Source organism: Pristis pectinata, chromosome 34 (assembly GCF_009764475.1).
Source record: "Pristis pectinata isolate sPriPec2 chromosome 34, sPriPec2.1.pri, whole genome shotgun sequence".
NCBI classification, from domain to species: domain Eukaryota; kingdom Metazoa; phylum Chordata; class Chondrichthyes; order Rhinopristiformes; family Pristidae; genus Pristis; species Pristis pectinata.
This window is the reverse complement of record NC_067438.1, coordinates 3,962,181-3,983,435: the sequence shown is the minus strand read 5'-3', so window position 1 is coordinate 3,983,435 and position 21,255 is coordinate 3,962,181. Positions and strand designations below refer to the sequence as shown.

General features: G+C 50.0%; 1 protein-coding gene across 1 annotated transcript in view; it reads left to right on the top strand.

Annotated features, from left to right (window-relative positions):
• Window positions 1-21,255, top strand: part of LOC127585828 (uncharacterized) — a 97,536-nt gene that overhangs the window by 40,162 nt on the left and 36,119 nt on the right. Inside the window, exons 8-13 of the mRNA XM_052043526.1 lie at window positions 6,246-6,715; window positions 6,796-6,891; window positions 7,321-7,554; window positions 8,665-8,687; window positions 8,785-8,903; window positions 17,285-17,826. Coding sequence (XP_051899486.1) covers window positions 6,246-6,715; window positions 6,796-6,891; window positions 7,321-7,554; window positions 8,665-8,687; window positions 8,785-8,903; window positions 17,285-17,826 — 1,484 coding nt within the window. The remainder of the gene's footprint in view (window positions 1-6,245; window positions 6,716-6,795; window positions 6,892-7,320; window positions 7,555-8,664; window positions 8,688-8,784; window positions 8,904-17,284; window positions 17,827-21,255) is intronic.

Sequence of the window (21,255 nt, the reverse complement as noted above, 5' to 3'; positions counted from 1 at the left end):
TCTGGAGCTGACTATCTGTCCCAATTTATTCGAGGCAGGATATTGAAATCCAGGACTGTTCCTCACAAAAGGTTAACTGGAATCTGAGACTTTCTGAGGATAGGATATGTTCCACTTTGTCACTGAACAGCAAACGCTGCCGGCAGTTTCTGCGTGTGACAGTGGTGTCACTAAGGAGAAACGTGAAGATCGAAACCTGTTAAATCGGGCACATAATATGACTAACCTACTCTCCCACCCCAACCCACCCCCCGCCACCCCTCCAACTCCTCAAGCCCCCTTCCGCCTCAAGGACAAGAACAACCTCCAGCAGGCACTGAAACCCTGGAGCGATACCACCAACTACTGGCAACAGAAGTGTCCTCTTCCAGGACTCCATCCCTCGCATTGAACTCAGCGGGCTCCGATGCTCGCTGACAGTGCACGTCTGAAGATATAACAATATAGGAAATAGAATAATGCACGGCCTAATCAATCCTGTGTGTCTGTTCCACCGTTCAAAAAGATGCAGACCGATTTTTACTTCAGCGAGATTTTCCTGTAGCAGCGCCATCATCATTGACGCTGATAGACATCTGTAAATCTATCGACTTCTCTCTTGAATACCGGGGGTCTACTGCCCTCTAGAGTAGAGCATTTTAATTGCTTTCGAGGTGGAAAAAATACTTCTCAAGGGACAGAAGATGCTGGAATAAGAGCAACAAAAGCTGTAGAAGAACTTGGGAACGGCAGACAGGCAGCGTCTACAGAGGGAAATGGACAGTTGACGTTTCGGGTCGACACCTTTCATCTGGATTTCTCAGTTCTTTCCTGAACCAGCAACTCTTTATTTTGAGACTGTGATTCCTGGTTCTAAACCAACTCAGAGGAAATAACGCCTTGCATCTGAACATTTTTTTTTAAAAATCCTATGAAGGGTCCTGTACCTGTAACGTTAACCGTTTCTTTTTCCACAGATGTTGCAGGTCCCGCTGTGTTTCCAGCATTTTCTGTTTTTATCACCTTGCATTCTGTAGTTCCTCGTCGTCTTTGTTCATCTCTTCTTAAATTCCACGGTCACAATTGTTCCGGAGCAATCTGTAGGAACCATTCTTAAAGCTTTCTTTAAAAAATGCACCATCTCCGACAACCTGACAGAATGCCTGTGCCATGAGTTCCATATTTTTTTTAAAAATCTATAATACCTTATTCAAAATAATTTAAAAAAGGAAGAAAACAGTACAAAATACAAAACAACATTCATAGCTGTGACATTCAGTGGTGTGAAAATAAAAGGAAAAACAGACACACATCGCACCATCGCACCCACGTGGCTCCCTGGGGATAAACCCGTTTCACTGATCGAGGGGCTTCCCCACCCAACATCACCATGTGTGGTAGCGGAAAGAGCCCATATTGTGGTCTTTGCCTACAAAGCCTTAGCATTGGCTGTATCGAGCTTCAGTGCATCACGTACTCCTGTAGCCGGGACTGTGCCATCTGCAGCATTCCCTTATAGAACAAATTTCGGGCGGACAAAAGGGCGTCCTTCTCCGATTTGATGACCTTCCGTGAAGTGTGTCTCCGTGTGTATCCCCGGGAACAGCGCTCTGTCACGCAGCGGCGGGGGCCACGGACCCTTGCATCCTTCTCTCCATGGCCGTTACTTCTCCACTGCAGACGGCCCCTGGACAGTGTCTGGGGTGATATGTTATCTATAGAGGAAAGTTCTGACGGGGAGGGCACTTCTCATCGCACGCCACCTAGAAGAAAGTGTTTCTGCCTGTTGGGCAGATCAGGTGGTGTGTTCTACGTTGCACAGAAATCAAACTGGTTTGTGCAACCACTCCAAACAGCACCTGCCCTCTAATCCAGGCAGAATCCTGGTAAACCACTTCCGCACCCCTCCAGAGCCTCCACGTCCTTCCTAAAACGGGGCGACCTGAACTGAATCCAAAAACTCCAGATGCACTTAACCAGAGTTTTGAACAGCTACGTTCCCTGACTTCTGTTCCTTTTAATCCCCTCCGTCTGCTGGTAAGGAGACAGAAAACCACCTCAAGGGGGTGTGGACTAGAGTAAAATTCTCCACGACTGCCGCTGGACAGGAGGAGCACTGAGTGGGCACTTGGCATCTGTTGGCATATTCTGTTACGACTGGGTGAAAGCAGAGAGTTGAGAGCGAATAACTGGACCAAACCCCCACCTGCTGACTGCACAGAGAAATGCACCTCCTCCTTCCCGAGCGGTCTCCCAGAGTTGAGGATGACTCGTTTCCACTCCAGCGCTGAGGTGACTGATGAGGCCAATGTGGGAGCCGCAGTGTGGGATTAGTGTGAGCAGGTGGTTAATGGTTGGTGAGGACTCGGTGGGCCGAATGGACTGTTTCCGTGCTGAGAGGCCCTTCGGCACAGCGAGTGACACCGTGTGACACGGACTCAGTGACTGTGAGACCACGTGAAACAGGAACATCAGCACTGAGGCCGGCGAGGCAAATGTATCTTTGTTTGAGAGGGAGGGTGAAATATTGACCTCTGCAGGTGCCCTGGCCTTACTTTGGGGTCCTGCCTTCTGTAATATCCCACCGTTGTGGAGGATCGGAGTTTGGTTTGCAGTTGATCAGGGCGAGGGAGGGATGGAGGGGATCGGAGGGACGGTCGGAAAGATCATCGGGATGTTGAGAGGGGGCCACGCAGATGACAGGAAGCGGTCGGATCAGAGGGTAGATGGGGGCAGAGCATCGGATGTTGTATATTTGGACTTCCGCAAGGCCTTTGACACGGTCCCTCATGGCAGGCCAGTCTAGAAGGTCAAATCGCATGGGATCCAGGGGGAGATAGCGGATTGTATTCGTAATTGGCGCAGTGGGAGGAAGCAGAGGGTGATGTTCGAGGGTTGTTCCACCGACTGGAGGCCTGTGTCTCGTGGTGTGCCACAGGGGTCGGTGCTGGGAACTTTGTTGTTTGTAATTTATAAAAACGATTTGGATGTGAATGTACAAGGCATGGTTTGTGAGTTTGCTGACTTTACCAAAATAGGCTGTGTTGTAGACAGTGTAGAGGGTTAGGAAAAATTTAAAGGCGGTCTTGATAAGCTGGGTTTGTGGGCTGAGGATTGGCAAATGGCTTTCAATCCAGATAAATGTGAGGTATTGCATTTTGGGAGATCAAACCAGAGTAGGACTAATACAGTGAATGGCAGGACCCTGGGGAGTGTTATGGAACAGAGGGAACTGGGAGTGCAAGTGTGTAGCTCACTGAAAGCTGTGTCACAAGTAGATAGGGTGGTGGAGAAAGCATTTGGCATGCTGGCCTTCATCAGTCAGGGCAGTGGGAAAAGCGGTTGGAAAGTTGAAAAAACGTCTTTTTCCCAGGGAGGGTGGGTGCTAAAAACAAGAGGGCATAATTTTAAGATCAGAAGCGGGAGATATAACAGGGACATCAGAGGCAGCTTCACACAAAGGGTGGTGTGTATTTGGAATGAGCTGCCAGAAATAGTGTTTGAGGCGGGCACATTAACAAAGTTTAAAAGCCATCTTGATAAGTCCATGGAGGGGAGAGGTTTAGAGGACAATGGCCAACCGTGGGCAGATGGGACTAACTCGCTGGGCAACACAGTCAGCATGGATGAGCTGGGCCGAAGGGCCTGTTTCCATGCTGTGTGGCTCTATGACTCTGGGACACCAATAAGATGGAGCTTCAACACGAACACCTTCCGTTTCAGACCGGCCTCAATACCCTTGTGGTCCTGCATGTGCTGTAGAAATGCGTCAGGATCTGTCAAACACCTTCGTCGTCAGAGGGTTCTGCTGTACAGGTGGTGCAGGTCGATGGAGGACCCTCACTGTGGACAGTAAGGCTCATTCTCCCGGATGTTTCAGTGAACCAGCCTCCGATGACTTAGAGCTCGGTGTCCAAATGCACGCGTTTGCAAATGTCCCCTACGTTCTGCGAGTGAGGTTGCGGTGATCTTGGTGATGGAGTGGAGCCATTGCTGTTTGGAAATTTCCCATTGGTCCTGGGGATAAGCTCCTCTCCAGGGGGAAGCTTGGAGGTTGCTGTGTCTGTGAACGAGCCACACGGAGACAGGAGATGGAGATGGACAAGGGCTTTATCCAGCACAACAAGCAGGTGTTCTCGAAGAATGCCTCAGAAGAATCTTCTGGAAGAATCTCTACTTGTAGTGCCAAATACAGACCTGTTGACAAAAGCTCAGCTTGTGTTCCGCCAAAGTCACTCAGCTCCTGACCCCATGACAACCTCGGTTCAAACATGGACAAAAGGTCTGAACTCTAGAGTGAGGTGAGAGTAACTGCCCTTGACATCAAGGCAGCATTTGATCGAGAATGGCATCAAGGAGCCCTGGCTAACCCGCAGTCGATGGGAATCAGGGGAAAACCCTCCACTGGTTGGGATCAACCCTGGCACAAAAGAAGATGGTGGCGGTGTTTGGAGGCTAATCATCTCAGCCGCAGGACACCTCTGCAAGAACTCCTCAGGGTAGTGTCCTCGGTCCAAACATCTTCAGCTGCTTCATCAATGACCCTCCTTCAGTCGTGAGGTCAGAAGTAGGAATGATCACTGATGGTTGCACAATGTTCAGCACCATCTGGCACAACTCAGATGATGAAGCAGCCCACCACACAAATGCAGCAAGACCTGGACAATATCCAGGCCTGGGCTGAGGGGTGGCAAGTAACATTCCCACCACACAAGTGCCAGGCAGTGATATCTGAAGAAGGAATCTCTGGGAATCAGAAGGAAAGCGGGAAAGTTCGTAATATGGTCAAACTCGGTATCGCACAAACTGGGAAATTATGGGAGAATGAGGCCCAGAGAGAAGGTCGCTGAAAGGTCACGTTAGAAGCAGCAGCGCAGCAGTTAGATCGGGGAAGTGTTTGGACCGCAAGGCGGAGCAAGTTGGAGCAAAGATCAAGAGGTGGAGGTTGGAGCGCAGACTGAGTGCAGGAGGGTTTATCATTCGATCAGCAGAGTCACGACAGAAAAACAAGATCAGACTAAAACAGCAAATTACAGAGAGCCCGGGGGGAATGGCTGTCAGGCAGATCGAGGCAGCTCCCGCAGAGACAAACAACGGTCAAATCCCACAAAGGAAGGTAGGTTTTTGGTGAATTGTTGTGAAATTGTAAAATCTGCATGTGACCCTTGTAACACGAATACCTGTAAAGCTCCGGAAGTTTTTTGGATCAGCGGAGTATCTTTGAGCTCACACTCGGTGTTCCCCAGTGTACACTGTAACAGGGCCTGAATAAACTGACTTGTTCGAGATACGCACCCCTGCTGTCTGGGAATTTATTTGTGTGCTGTCCCAATCTGAACCGTATTTAAGCGGGAAACTGGGCCCACACCCGCCTTGTGGACGAGCCGCTATTGTGGAAGTCGCCTGATGATCAGTGTGAGGCTGGGCGGCAAGTGGGGAATCCAGCCCAGTGTGCCGGCTCTCTGGGGCTGAAGGGGTTTGCAGGGCAGGCAGGGGGAAACTATTTCCGCTTGTGGGCACAGCCCAGAACAAGGGAGACCGGACCTTACATCGGAGCTGGGTCGTACATGGGTGAAGTCAGGAAGCTTCTTCACACGAAGGGCGGTGGAAATCAGGACTTCACCGAAAAGCTGAATGTTTTCCACCCCGTGAAGTATAATGTCCAGTCCTGTGCTTTCTCCTGCAGACACATCTCAGTCATCGCCGCTGCATCTGTCTCCACGCAACACAATATACTCTCCACACCCCCTGCTGCATGACACTCACTGATTTAATAGTTGCTCTACATTTATATTTGACCACCGCTTTACACCCCAGTCTGTCTCTCTTTAAGCCTCGAGCTAAACAAAACGAGATGCTGGAGGAACTCAGCGGGTCAGGCAGCATCTGTGGAGGGAAATAGACAGTCGAAGTTTCGGGTCGAGACCCTTTATCTGGACTGTCTCGATCCCGAAGGTCGACGGTCTATTTCTCTCCACAGATGCTGACCGACCCGGTGAGTTCCTCCAACGGCCCGTTTTTGGCGCCAGATTCCAGCATCTGCAGTCTCTCGTATCGCTCTTTTCAGGCCTGGTCTCTGTCATTCCTGCCTTAGACTGAACCAGGCTCTTCCCTCCGGCTTCATTGATGTTCAGACCTGTTGAATATCTTTCTGATCCCTCCCTGATGTGGAAATGGCCACTTACCTTCCCTCTGGACAATTGCAGCAAAATAGCATTGATTCCCTAAGACTGCAGCGTGTGTAATGGACAATCGCGGTACTGCAGGGGTTCAGCAGCTCCCCGGGAGTGAAAGGATTTTGAATCAGGAAGTGCAGGGAGTTAACATGGCTTCGAAAGGCCAACTCGAGAGTTGGACCGAGGAGGCAATTTGTCCCTTCTGCCTGGATTTCTTCACGGATCCGGTGTCACTGGAGTGTGGACACAACTTCTGCCGCTCCTGTATCACACGGTGTTGGGAAAGGGAGGAGAGAGACTCCTGCCCGGAATGTAGAGAGGAGTCTGCGGACCGCAACCTCAGGGAAAATCGGGCCCTAGCAAGTCTTTCCGAGAAAGCTCGAAAATTAAACTTGAATCCGATAAAGAGGGAAAGTAAACTTAACTGCGAGGAACATCAGGAAGAACTGAAGATGTTTTGTGAAACGGACAAGAAACTGATCTGTGTGGTTTGTGTAGGTGCCCGGGAACACAGAGAGCACCGCTTCCTGCCTATTAAAGAAGCTGTTGAAACCTACAAGGTGAAAAATAACCCGGTTTTGAGCAACTGTTTGCTGTCTTGCATCTTTATTGTCTAATTCCTTCACTCTCTGATTCCCAGGATCAGATTAAATCTTCCTTAGAATCTCTCACAAAAATGAAATCGGACTTCCAGGAAATGGAGCGACAACAGAAAGAGAAGATCTCCGGAGTTCGGGTGAGGCCTCCCTGTGCAGAATTTCTGATCTTGTTGTGTAGTTTTGTTCCTTTTCATGCACAATCGCAGAGTAGCGCAGCTCCACTGACCTGGGTTCGATCCTGACCCTGACCTCTGGTGCTGTCTGCCTGAAGTTTGCATGTTCTCCCTGTGACCACTACCGTTTACACCCACATCTTAAACATATGCTGGTTGCACGGTTAATTGGCTACTGTAGTTACCCTCGTGAAGCTGGGTGGTATGTGAATCAGGTGGGAGTTCATGGGCTGTGGCGGAGAACAAGTTTCCGGGAGACGTGAGTGAATGTAATTGATGGGATTGGTCTGAGAACCAGCATGGACTTTGATGGGCTGAATGGTCACCTTCCCTGTCATAAGCGAAAACAGCAAAGAAATTTTGTAAACTAACCTTCACATTTTCACTATACAGGAACAGTCACACAGCCTTCAGTCCCACATCACATCCCAATTTGCTGAACTGCATCAGATTCTCACTGAGAAGGAGCAGCGCTTACTCAGAGATCTCAGGGAAGAAGAGGAGAAGATTCTAAATCCAATGGAGAAAAAACTTCAAGAGATTAAAGAGAATTTAAATTCTATTCAGGAGAAACTCTCAAAATTACAGGAACGGATGGATCAAGAAGACAGCTTGATATTTCTCAAGGTGAGAGATGACATTACAATTTGGTTCAATTGAAGTACACAGTTACAAAATGGAGCGTGATATATTTAAAATGACTGCAGTGTTCACCATTCATTCTCAACTGGGTTAGATCAGACAGATGTTTTGACTGTTCAGGGCTGCTGTTGTCCCAAAACCGGACTCCCACAGTACCTGTACCTCACAGGACATTCTGCAACCTTCTCGGGAATGCGTTCTGGTGATCTGGTCACTGAGCTGGTGATTGTCTCTGTGATTCCCACATATAATATCCCCTAAAACTCACACTAGAATCTAGTCACATGCTGTGAGTGTGTCTGGTACGGTGGGTGTGAGGGTCTCTCTGTCGAACAATGGGAACTGAGGTTGAATTCCAGAATGTGACACACAAATCAGATTTATCAGCTATTTCTGGTTTTCATCAGGTTTGTTGTTTTAGGGAAATTTGCACTGTCTGTTTTCTTTTTCAGATATCTACCACATGGGATTATATCCCATTTTACATTATAGACAGGCCATTCGGTCCATCTTATCCTATCAATTTACTGCCTTCACCAGCCTCCTCCCACCTGCTCACTACACCCATGAACAGTGCCCCCAACTCCATGGTCCCTCATGTGTTTATCCAACTTCCCCACTACATTCAGTCTCTGCTGTCTGCTTCAACCACACCTGTGGCAGCGAGTTCCACCTTCCCTTCACTGCATTTCTGACATGATTTATTGAAGACTACCTGCAATTTTATCTTTGACATTTGGTCTCCCAACAAGCAGAGATACTTCCTCCACTCCCGCCCAATCAAATCTGTTCCTAATCTGAAATTCCTCCATCTGATCATCCCTGACATCATATCCAGAGAAAAATGCACAACCTGTCCAGCCTTTCCTGTAGGTTTCATCCTCTCAGTTATGGCACAACTTTCATAAACATTCCTTGTCCTTTGTCCTGTGGTTCTACGTCCCTTCTGCAATATCCTCTGTCTGTGTGTCAGCGGGAGTGCGAGTTGGGACGTGGGAATTTTCAGCAGCTTGTGATAACTTGGGTCAAATTCCTGCTGTCGGGATGTGGATGGTCAGTCTCAGTCAATTCAGATTTGTATTTTTTTTATTTCAGGAGGAAACTCGTCAGAAGAGGAGGTAGGACATGGGTCTTGACTGAAAGCCTGAATAGATCTGTAAAATAGTTCAAATATCGCTGATGCTCAGTTTATAACCGGCTGTTTAATATTTGCAGGATTAGTGATGATGAGCAGAGGTTGTCAGTGACTGATGGTGCCCTACCGGTTGAAAAATTCGATCACCTCCTTTTGTTGAATACAGCGTTGAGGGAAGTGTTTGATACAATTAAGCAAGGTAAAGCACACAGTTTCCTTTGTCCTTGTGTGTGAGACACTTTAAAGTAATTCATAGACACGAAGATTAACAATGGGCTGAATGGGAACTGAAGTTTTGTTCCAGCACCAACCCCACCTGCTGGGAAGCGTCGCTGACACATGGTCAGCTGGAGATTTCAGATCCCTGGACACACCGACACATGAGCACAATACAACCAACACACGGTCCGTTAGATGAACCACTGCATCCTGAGACCACCCACACTGTACAAACACGGCAAGACATGAGTTTGAATCCCACCACAGTAGCCGCAGAATTAACATTCAGTTAATGGAATTATATAAGCACACACAGCCTAACCGGCCTGGCAACGTTCCCCTCACACACACACAAACACGAAAGGAGGGCTGGCAGATGTGGCCACAGCCTCCACAATGTACATTGTTAGTTCCCCTCAGTAACCTGGAATCCATTCTCTTCAGACCCCGTGAATTTATTCATTTGAGCAACTCACACACATGCCACACATGGTCAACACACAACATACAAGTAGAGACACACAGTAACACACAAATACTTCAATATGATCACTCACCTATATTTACTTTAATTCACACACACACACAGAAAGAGAGAGAGAGAGAGAGAGACACACATACCCAGACGCACAACCAGAGTGGGACACACGGTCACAGACACAGACTATTTCGACTGAGACATGAAACCTGCCGCCCTCACACAGTCTGTCTGTTATGTGGCACTGAACTGCCCTCTGACCTGACTCGTCACATCATCAGTTCACGGACAGGCTCCAGCTTGAGATTCCTCAAGAGGATGATCTGGGAAGGGGTTTGGCAGATATTTAACCCCAGGGACTTCAACACCGATTTGTGCCCACTAAACTGTGAACGCTCTGTGGTTGTACACTGAGGCTCCACTTACAGCTTCAGTTCATTTGATTTCTCCTCTCCCCACAAACGTCACCGTGCTGAGGCGGGTGGGTGGAGTGTTTGACCAGTTCGGAAGCCGGGACATCCCTTCATTGAATCCCCAGTGCTTCTGCAGTTGTCAGATCCTCGTTTCCTTTCCTCGGGCGGCTCTTTTATCGATTTGAGAAACATGACATCAAGTCAGAAGCTGCGATCCCACTGGCAGCAACACCCCCACATCCCCAGTATCCCCGGGTCAAGAGGGTTGAGAGCTTCACCTTCCTCAGAGTGAACATCACCAATAGCCCATCCTGGTCCAACCACAGAGAAGCCATGGCCAAGAAAGCTCACCAGCACCTTTACTTCACCAGGCTCAAGAACAGATTCTATCCTGCTGTTAAAAGAATTTGAATGGTTCCCTAGTATGATAAAATGGACTCTTGAACTCACAATCTACCTCATTATGACCTTGCAACTTATTCTCTACCTTTCTCTGCAGCTGTGTCACTTTAGTCTGCATTCTGTATTGTTTTACCTTGTTCCACCTCAATGCACTGTGTCATGAATTGACCTGAATGAACGGTATGCAAGACTAGATTTTCATGGCACTTCGGTACAAGTGACAATAATAAACCAATTCCAATTCCAGTTCAGTTAATCCAGATCCTGCTGTAATCTAGATACCTTCTCCACTGTCCACTATACCACCAATTTCGCTGTCATTTGCAAACATTTAACCATGCCTTCAACATTCTCTTCCAAATCATGAATGCAGATGACCAATAACAGTGGACCCAGAACCGATCCCTGTGGTACACCACTGGTCACAGGGCTCCAGTCTGAAAAACAACTCTCCACCACCACCCCCTGGCTCCTCCCACCAAGTCAAATATGTTTTCAATTGACTCGTTCACCCTGGATCCCATGTGATCTCCCCTTCTGGACTGGCCTTCCTTGCGAGACCTTGTCAAAGACCTTGCTAAAGTTCATGTGGACAATGTCTACCATCCTGTCCTCTTCAGTCCTCTCTGTCACCTCTTCCAAAAACTCAATCACATTTGTGAGGTGGGATTTCCCAAACACAGAGACATGCTGACTGTCCCTAATCAGTCCTTGCCTTTCCAAATGCTGGTAGTTCCTGTCCCTCAGAGTCCATCCAGTAACTTTCCCACCACTGATGTTAGGCTCAGTGGCCTGTAGTTCCCTGGCTTGTCCTTGCAGTCCTTAATAGATAACGGCACAACATGAGCCACCCTCCAGTCTTCCAATACCTCACCTGTAGCTAAATGTGAGGAAAATATCTCTGCCAAGGTCCCTGCATTTTCTTCCATAATCCAAATGTACGAGGATACACTTGATCAGGTCCCGGGGATTTATCCACCGTGATATGCTTTGACACCAGCAGCGCTTTCTTGTTTGTACTGTGGTTTTGTTCCAAGACATCACTGTTTGTTTCCCTTAATTCCTTTGCTTCCACGACCTTCTCCCTGGGAAACACAGATGAGTAATATTCATTTCAGACCGCACTCCCTCACCTCCCCGAGGCTCCTCATACAGACCACCACATTGATCGTTAAGCAGACCTATTCTCTCCCTTGTTTCTCTTTTGCTCTTAATATAAGTGGAATCTTTCAGGATTGTCCTTAATCTTAACTGCCAGAGCTCTCACATTTTCCTTTTACCCTTTTGATTTCCCTCTTATGTGTACTCATATATCCACACATGTACACAATCACAGAGTGCCTGAGCTCCCGTCTGTGACAGGAGGGTTACGTTTTGGTATACAGCTGTTGGAACAACATTTCTCGATAATACAAAAGTGCTGTGAAAGTCGTTGATGCAAACCCTCCCTTCTGGTTTATCTCCTCTGTGCAGTCCATTCCTCATATGGGTTTTATTATGCAAATCTGGGAGTAATGATGACTTGCTGCAAGTGTACAGGGTCTTGGTGAGACTGTAGCCAGAGGAAATTGTTTTTCTCTTGTCACATATACGGAGGTACAGTGAAAAACTTTGTTTTCCATGCCATCTATACAGATCATTTCATTACAACGCTGTATGGAGGTAGGACAAGGGTACACAATAGCAGAATGTTGAAAGAAGTGTTACAGTTATAGAGAAAGTGTAGTGCAGGCAGACAATAAGGGGCAAGTCCCTAATGAGGTAGATTATGAGGCGAAGAATCCATTTTATCTAACTAGTGGGCCATTCAATAGTCTTATAACAGTGGGATAGAAGCTGTCCTTGAGCCTGGTGGTACGTGCTTTCAGGCTTTTGTATCTTCTGCCCGATGGGAGTGGGTAGAGGAGAGAATGTCCGGGGTGGGTGGGGTCTTTGATTATACTGGCTGCTTTACAGAGGAAGCGAGAAGTAGAGAGAAGAGTCCATGGAGGGGAGGCTGGTTTCTTTGATGTGCTGAGGTGTGTCCACAAGTCTCTGCAGTTTCTTGTGGTCTCAGGCAGAGCAGTTGACATACCAAGCCTTGATGTATCCAGATAGCATGGTCTCATGGTGCATCGATAACAATTAGAGAGGATCAAACGGGACATGTCAAATATCTTTCCGCTCTTGATGAAGTAGAGGTGCTGGTGAGTTTTCTTAGTCATGGTTCCTTCGCGGTTGGACCAGGACAGGCTGTTGCTGATGTTTACTCCTTGGAACTTGAGGCTCTCAACCCTCTTGACCTCAGCACCATTGATGTAAATGGAAGCGTGTGCACAGTCCCCCTTCCTGAAATCAATGACCAGATCTTTTGTTTTGCTGACATTGAGGGAAAGCTTGTTGTCATGACACCATGCCACGAGGCTCTCCATCTCCTTCTTCTACTCTGACTGACAATTTTTTGAGAATCGGTCCACAATGGTGGTGTCAACCGCTGACATGAAGATGGAGTTACAGCAGAATCTGGCCACCCAGTCGTGAGTGTACAGAGAGTAGAGTAGGGACTGAGAACACAGCCTGTGGGGCGCCAGTGTACCGGATAACCATGGAGGGGGTGTTGCTGTCTATCCTCACTGATTGTGGTCTGTTGATGAGAAAGTCGAGGATCCAGTTGCAAAGGGAGGTGTTGAGTCCCAGATCTTGGAGTTTGGAGATGTGTTTGCTGTGTACAGTTCGGTCCCCTGAACTAAAAAGGACAAGGCAGCATTGGAGGCAGCCAGAAGGAGATTCTCCAGGCTCATTCCTGGGGTGAGAGGGTTTTCCTAACAAGAGAGGCTAGAAAGGATTGGATATGTGTTCCAGGGAGTTTAGAAGAATGAGAGGTGACCTAATTCTAACATAAAAGATCCAAAGGAGCCTGGCCGGGTAGATGTTGGGATGTTTTCACGAGTGTGAAAGTCACGGACAAGGGGACATAGTTATAAGTTAAGGGGCCGGTCATTTAAAACCAAGGTGTGTAGAAATTTCTTCTCTCAGACGGTGCTGGATCTCTGGAATTATCTGCCTCTGAGGGTGGTAGAGGCCTGATTATTGGATGTATTTATGGTGGACATCCAGAAATATTTGTAAGATCGAGGATTTGACGGTTATGGGGAACTGGCACAGAAGAGCAATTGATGCCAGCATAGATCGGTCATGGTCATATTGAATGAAGGGCCTGTTCCTGTTCTGTACTGTTCTATGTTCCATGTTTCGAAGAATGAGAGGAGATCTCAGGGAAACACAAAATTCTTTCAGGGCTCAACAGGCAGGATGCAGGGAGGATGTTTCCCCTGTCTGAGGAGTCGAGAGCCAGGGGTCACTGTCTCAGAATGGGGTGTACCCTCAGATGATAGTGTATCTTTGGAATTCTCTGCACCGGAGGGCTGTTGGGCCTTAGTCATTCAGTTCCTTTAAAGTCACAGAGTCACAGTCGTACAGCAGATAAATAGGCCCTTTGACCCACCACGTCTGTGCCGACCTAGTTCCCCATCCAAACTCTCCCCAGAACTGAAGTCCTCCAATCCAGACAACATCTGGGGAAACTCCTCTGCTCTCTCTCCAGCACAATCACATTCTTCCCACAGTGTGACGAGGAGAACTGGACACAATACACCGGGTGTGACCTAACCAGTATTTTGTAAATTTGCAACATTACGTCCCAACTCCTACATTCTACACCCCAACATATGAAGGCTGGGATGTCATAGAGTCACAGAGTGATACAGCATGGAAACAGGCCCTTCGGCCTAATTCATCCATGCTGACCAAGGTGCCCACCTGAGCTTGTCCAATTTGTCTGCATTGGGCCCAAATCCTTCCAAACCTTCCTTCTCATCATTTCTCTGCCCCAGGCCTCTTCTGTGCCAGTTCCAGAGAGCCCCCAATTCTCCAATGTTACAAAAGATTATCCACCTCATTTTCTACCACATTACAGAGGAGGAGGTGCTGGAGGTCTTCAAATGCAGAAAAGTAGATAAATCCCCAGGGCCTGATCAAGTGTATCGTAGGACATTGTGGGAAGCTCGGGAAAAAATTGCAGGATTCCTTGTGGAGATATTTGTATCATCGATATCTATGGGTGAGGTTCCAGAAGACTGGTGACACATGTTGGGCCTTTATTGAAGAAAGGCTGCACGGAAAAGCCTAGGAAGTACAGAGCAGTCAGCCTAATGTCGGTGGTGGGGACGGGAATAGAGGGGATTCTGAGAGACGGGATCTACGTGCACTGGGAAAGGCAAGGACTGATTAGGGATAGTCAGAATGGCTCTCTGCATGGGAAATCCTGCTTCGTGAACTTGGTTGTTTTTTTGAAGATGTTACTGAGAAGATGGATGGAGGAAGTGCAGTAGACGTTGTCTCCGTGGACTTTAGCAAGGCCTTTGACAAGGTACCACATGGTAGGCAAGTCCAGAAAGTTAGATCACATGGGATCCAGGATGAGCTGGCCAATTGGATACAAAATTGGCTTGGTGGTCGGAGACAGTGGGTTGTGGTGAAGGGTTGTTTTTCGGACAGGAGGCCTGAGGCCTGTGACCAGCGGTGCGCTGCAGGGATCAGTGCGGGGTCTGCTGCAGATCATCATTCAGCATGGTTCGTAAATTGAGACTAAAATTGGTGGTATGGTGGGCAGTGAAGGGGTTATCGAAGATTACGATGGGACCTTGATCAACTGGGCCAGTGGGCCGAGGAATGGCAGATGGAGTTTAATTCAGAGAAATGTGGGGTATTGCATTTTGGGAAGGCAAAGCAGGGCAGAACTTACACAGCAATTGGTAGAGCCCTGGAGAGTGTTGCAGAAAAGAGAGACCGAGTGCCAAAGGTACACAGTTCCTTGTAAGTGGCAACACAGTTAGACAGGGTGGTGAAGAAGGCGTTGAGCACGCTTGCCTTCATTGGTCAGAATACTGAGTACAGGAGCTGGGACGCCATGTTACAGCTGTACAAGACATTGGTCAGGCCACATTCGGAGCCCTGTGTACAGTTCCAGTTACCGTGCTGTTGGAAGGATGTCATTGAACTGGAGAGGGTGCAAAACAGATTTCCAAGGAAGTGTCCGGGACTAGAGGGCTTGGGTTGGATTGGCTGGGACTTGTTTCCCTGAAGGGCAGGAGGCTGCCAGAGGAAGCTGTAGAGGTGGGTACAGTTACAAAGTTTGGAAAGACATTTGGACATGAACATGGATAGGAAAGGTTTAAAGTGATAAAGGGCCAAACCCAGGCAGTTCAGCAACTTGGTCTGTACAGACGAGTTGGGCTGAAGAGCCTCTTTCGGTGCTGCACAGCTCTCTGGCTCCTGGATCTCCTCTTTAAATATGTCCAGTAAACACTCAGCCCAATCCCCTCCCCTCCCATCTGCCTCCGTCTCCACCATCTCCCAGCAAGAGCTCTCGTTACCTCACCCCACCTCTCCATCCCCACCCACAGTCTCTCCACCCTCCTGACTCTCCCCACTCGCTCTCCCCGTCCACACATCACTGCCCCACCCCCTCCCAACAATCCCGGGAAGCTCCCTTTCCACTGACATCGTTTACACACCCACTGACTCCCACGGTTACCCTGGCGACACCTCTTCCCACCCTGTCACTTGTAAGGATGTCATTCCCTTCTCTCAGTTCCTCCGTCTCCGCAGCATCTGTTCCCATGATGAGGTTTTCCACTCCAGGACATCCGAGATCTCCTCTGTTTTCAGAAAACGGGGTTTCCCCTTCACCATCATCAACGCAGCCCTCACCCGCATCTCCTCCATTTCCCGCACGTCTGCCCTCACCACCTCCCCCCCCCCCCCCCCCGACATAACACGGACAGGGTTCCCCTTGTCCACACCGACAAACCCGAGACTCTGCTTCCAAAAATTCACCGCCACTTCCACCATCTCCCACCACCAGGCGCACCTTCCCCTCCCCTCTCCACTTTCCTCAAGGATCGCCCTCTCCACTACTCCCTTGTCCGCCCGTCCATTCCCCCTCCAGGCACTTATTCCTGCAGCCATCCCAAATGTTACACCTGCCCCTACACCTCCTCCCTCACCACCATTCAGGGCCCTGAACAGTCCTTCCGGGTGAGGCAGCGCTTCACATGTGAATCCATCGGGGTCGTTTATTGTATCTGGTGCTCCTGGTGCGGCCTCCTCTACATCGGTGAGACCCGACGCAGATTGAGGGATCGCCTCGACAAACACCTTCGCTCCGTCCGCCGGAACAGTCAGGATCTCCCGGTGACCAGTCATTTCAATTCCACTTCCCATTCCCACACTGACATGTCTGTCCATGGTCTCCTCTACTGCCACGTTGAGGCCAGACGCGGATCACAGGAACACTTCATATTCCGCCTTGGTTGTCACCAACCTGACAGCAACAACGTCGATTTCTCTAACTTGCGGTAACCACTCCCCTCTACCCCCGTCCTTTGATTTCCCTTCTCCCTCTGGCCCCATTACCCCTTCTCTTTCCCCTGCCCCGCCCCCACGACCTGCCCCTCACCCACACCTTCCTCCCTCTGGTTCCCCACCTCCTTCCCTTTATTCCATGGTCCACTGTCCTCTCCGATCGGATTCCACCTTCTTCAGCCCTTTGCCTCTTCACCCGGTCACCTCCCAGCTTCTCACATCATTCCCACTTCCCCCTCCCCACCCACCTCCCTTCCCCCCTCACCTGGACTCACCGATCACCCGCCAGCTCCTCCCCCTCCCCCACCCTTTTATTCCGGCTTCTCCCCTCCCTTTCCAGTCCTGATGAAGGGTCTCGGCCCGAAACGTCGACTATTTATTTCCCCTCCACAGACGCTGCCTGTCCCGCTGAGTTCCTGCAGCGTTTTGTGTGTGAAACTCCCCGCTCCGTCCCGGGGAAAAACCCCGGGAAGAAGTTTGTTGTCCAGCCGGTATAGTTGGGTGAATCCCCGGGAAAGGTTTGTGTTCTGCCGCCGGACTGTCCCTGAGGCCGAGTGGCCTCTCCGCCGGTGCCGGGACCGCGTTGCCCGAGTCTCCCCCCGACCCCCGGGGACTCTCTAATTCACTGCTTCTCCCCCCCCCCCCCCCCCCCCCCCCCCCCAGTCTCCGTGACCCTGGATGTGGGAACGGCGCATCCGCGGCTCGAGGTGTCTGAGGATCGGAGGAGTGTGAGATGGACCCGGACCCGGAGGAGTCTCCCCGACACCAGGAAGAGGTTCACAGTCCGGTCCTGTGTGCTGGGATCGGAGGGATTCACATCGGGGAGACATTACTGGGAGGTGGAGGTGGCGGGGAGTCGGGGCTGGTGCCTGGGAGTCGCCGCAGAGTCTGTGGAGAGGAAGCGATGGGTCGAACTGATCCCGGAGAACGGATTCTGGACCATCGGGCGGGATGGTCACGGTCTTTGTGTGAACACCTCCCCTCCATCCCGTCTCCCTGCCGGTCCCATCCCCGGGAGGGTGGGAGTTTACCTCAGTTACGGTTCCAGGACAGTTTCATTTTACAGCGCGGACACCAAGTCCCATCTCCACACCTTCACTGGGAATAAATTCACGGAGAAACTTTATCCTTTCTTCGGGACTTGGGATGGAAACTGGCTGAGAATCTGCTCCGGGTCTGTAACCGGGTCGGGTCCCGGGACCGGCGTCAGGAGGAAATCAGTGTAAATATAAATGTGAGGAGAGTGAAATAAACACGAATTGACATTAGAACTGTCGACACATTCATTTCAACGCGTTAACTGCATCCGTCAGCGGAACAGAAATACTTCTGTGAAAATAAAAAGATTGAACCACAAGCAGCGGTTTCCCCGGGTTTTGAAGTCCACTGGACAGACAAGTGGCGCCAGAGGTGGTGCTGATTGGAAGGGAGGGAGGTAAAGTTGTGGCGGGGGGAGGTGTAAATAGGAGGGAGGGGTTGAAATTGGAAATATCCAGAAGTGAGAGCAACAAAGCTGAATGCTGGGAGTGTGAGATACAATCATCTGTCTCAATTCAGTGTCGACCCCCGAGGGCTGTAACGTGCCCAGTCAGAAGATGAGGCGCTGTTCCCCGAGCTTTGTGGAGACTCGTTTGAAAAGTGCAGGAGACCAAAGGCAGAATTCAGCCTGAGAGTGGGATGGGGAATCAAAGTGACAGCAGTGGAGGCTCAGTTCCCCCGTGTATTGGTATTGGTTTATTATTGTCACGTGTACCGATCGTACAGGTCAATTCATTACACAGTGCAGTTACATTGAGTTAGTACAGAGTGCACTGAGGTAGTACAGGTAAAAGCAATAACAGTACAGAGTAACTGTAAGACGAAACCTAACAGCATAATTGTCAGTGAAGCTTCACTCCCTGATGAGCTCAATGCCCTTTACGTATGCTTTGAAGAGGACAATTACACTACACCTGTGCGAATCCCCACAGCATCCGGCAACCCTGTGAACCCTGTCTCAGAGGCCAATATCAGAACATCCTTCAAGAGGGTGAACCCTCGCAAGGTGTCAGGCCCGACGGTGTACCTGGCCGGGTACTGAAAACCTGTGCCAAACAACTGGCTGGAGTGTTCAAGGACATCTTCAACATCTCCCTGCCGCAGTCGGAGGTTCCCACCTGCTTCCAAATGGCATCAATCATACCCAAGAAGAGCAGGGTGAGCTGCTTCAACGACGATTGCCCAGTAGCACTCACATCTACTGTCATGAAGTGCTTTGAGAGGTTGGTAATAGCTAGAATTAGCCTGAGCAAGGACTTGGTCCCGCTGCAATTCACCTACCATAACAGCAGGTCTACAGTGGGCACAATCTCACTGGCTCTCCACTCGGCTTTGGAGCACCTAGACAACAGCAAAACATACGTCAGTCTACTGTTTACCAACTACAGCTCGGTGTTGAACACCATCATCCCCTCAGTACTAGTCACCAAGCTTCTAAACCTGGGCCTCTGTACCTCCCTCTGCAACTGGATCCTTGCCTTCCTTATCAGGAGACCACAGTCAGTGCGGATCAGTCGTACATCTCCTCGCTGACAATCAACACAGATGCACCTCAAGGATGTGTGCTTAGCTCACTGCTCTGCTCTCTCTACACTCATGACTGTGTGGTTAGGCACAGCTCAAACACCATCTATATGTTCACTGATGAAACCACTGCTGTTGGTAGAATCTCATATGGCGATGAGGAGGTGTATAGGAGCGAGATAGATCGGCTGGTTGAGTGGTGTTGCAACAACAACCTCGCAAGACCAAGGAACTGATTGTGGACTTCAGGAAGGGGAAGTCAGGAGAACACACACCAGTCCTCATTGAGGGGTCAGCGGTGGAAAGGGTGAGTAGTATCAAGTTCCTGGGTGTTAACATCTCCAAGGATCTGCTGTGGGCCCAACACATTGATGCAATCACGAAGAAGGCATGCCAGTGGATCCAGAGAGAGATTATCCACCAACATCTTTTACAAACCCACTGACTCCCAGAGTTACCTTGACTACACCTCTTCCCACCCTGTCACTTGTAAGGACGCCATCCCCTTCTCCCAGTTCCTCCAGCTCCACCGCATCTCTTCCCATGATGAGGCTTTCCATTCCAGGACGTCCCTTCCACCACCATCAATGCTGCCCTCACCCACACCTCCTCCATTTCCCGCATGTCTGCCCTCCCCCACCCCGCCCCCGACATAACAGGGACAGGGTTCCCCTTGTCCTCACCTACCACCCCACGAGCCTCCGCATCCAACACATCATTCTCCGCAACTTCCGCCACCTCCAACAGGATCCCACCACAAGACACATCTTCCCCTCCCACCCTCCCCTCTGCTTTCCGCAGGGACCACTCTCTCCGCGACTCCCTTGTCCACTCGTCCCTCCACACTGATAACCCTCCCAGCATTTATCCCTGCAACCGCACCAAGTGCTACACCTATCCCTACACCTCCTCCCTCACCACCATTCAGGGCCCCAGACAGTCCTTCCAGGTGAGGCAATGCTTCACCTGCATGTCCGAGGGTGTCATTTATTGCATCCGCTGCTCCCGGCGTGGCCTCCTCTACATCAGTGAGACCCGACGCAGATTGGGTGACCACTTCATCGAGCATCTTCGCTCCGTCCACCGCCACAGCCAGGACCTCTCGGTGCCCACCCACTTCAATTCCACACCCCACTCCCATACTGACATGTCTGTCCACGGCCTCCTCTACTGCCACATTGAGGCCAGGCGCAGGTTGGAGGAACCACACCTCATATTCCGCATTGGGAGTCTCCAACCCGACAGCATCAACATCGATTTCTCGAACTTCCGGTAACCCCTCCCCTCTGTTTTTTTCCCTTTTACCCCACCCTTGACTTCCATCATCCCTGTGGCCCCCTCACCCCTTCTCTTTCCCCTCCCCCACTCTCACAACCTGCCCATCTCCTCTCTCTCATTCCCCACTTCCTTCCCTTCCTTCCATGGTCCACTGCCCTCTCCCGGATTCCTTCTTCTTCAGCCCTTTGCCTCTTCCACCTCTCACATCATTCCTTTCATTCTCCCGTCCCCCACACATCTACCTTCCCCCCTCACCTGGACTCACCTGTCACCTGCAAGCTTGTGCTCCTCCCCCTCCCCCCACCTTTTTATTCTGGTTTCTCCCTCTTCCTTTCCAGTGCTGATGAAGGGTCTCAACCCAAAATGTTGCCTGTTTATTTCCCTCCATAGATGCTGCCTGACCTGCTGAGTTCCTCCAGCATTTTGTGTGTTGCTCCAGATTCCAGCATCTGCAGAATCTCTTGTGACACCAGCAGCTCTACTTTGTTAGGAGTTTGAGGAGATCCGGTACGTCACCAAAGACTCTTGCAAATTTCTACAGATGTACAGTGGAGAGCATTCTGACTGGTTGCATCACCGCCTGGTATAGAGGCTCCAATGCACAGGATCACAAGAGGCTGCAGAGGGTTGTAGACTCAGCCAGCTCCATCACGGGCACAACCCCCCCCCCCACCACCACCACTATCGAGGACATCTTCAAGAGACGGTGCCTCAAGGAGGCGGCATCCATCGCTAAGGACCCCAACCGTCTGGGGCATGCCCTCTTCTCGTTACTGCCATCGAGGAGGAGGTAC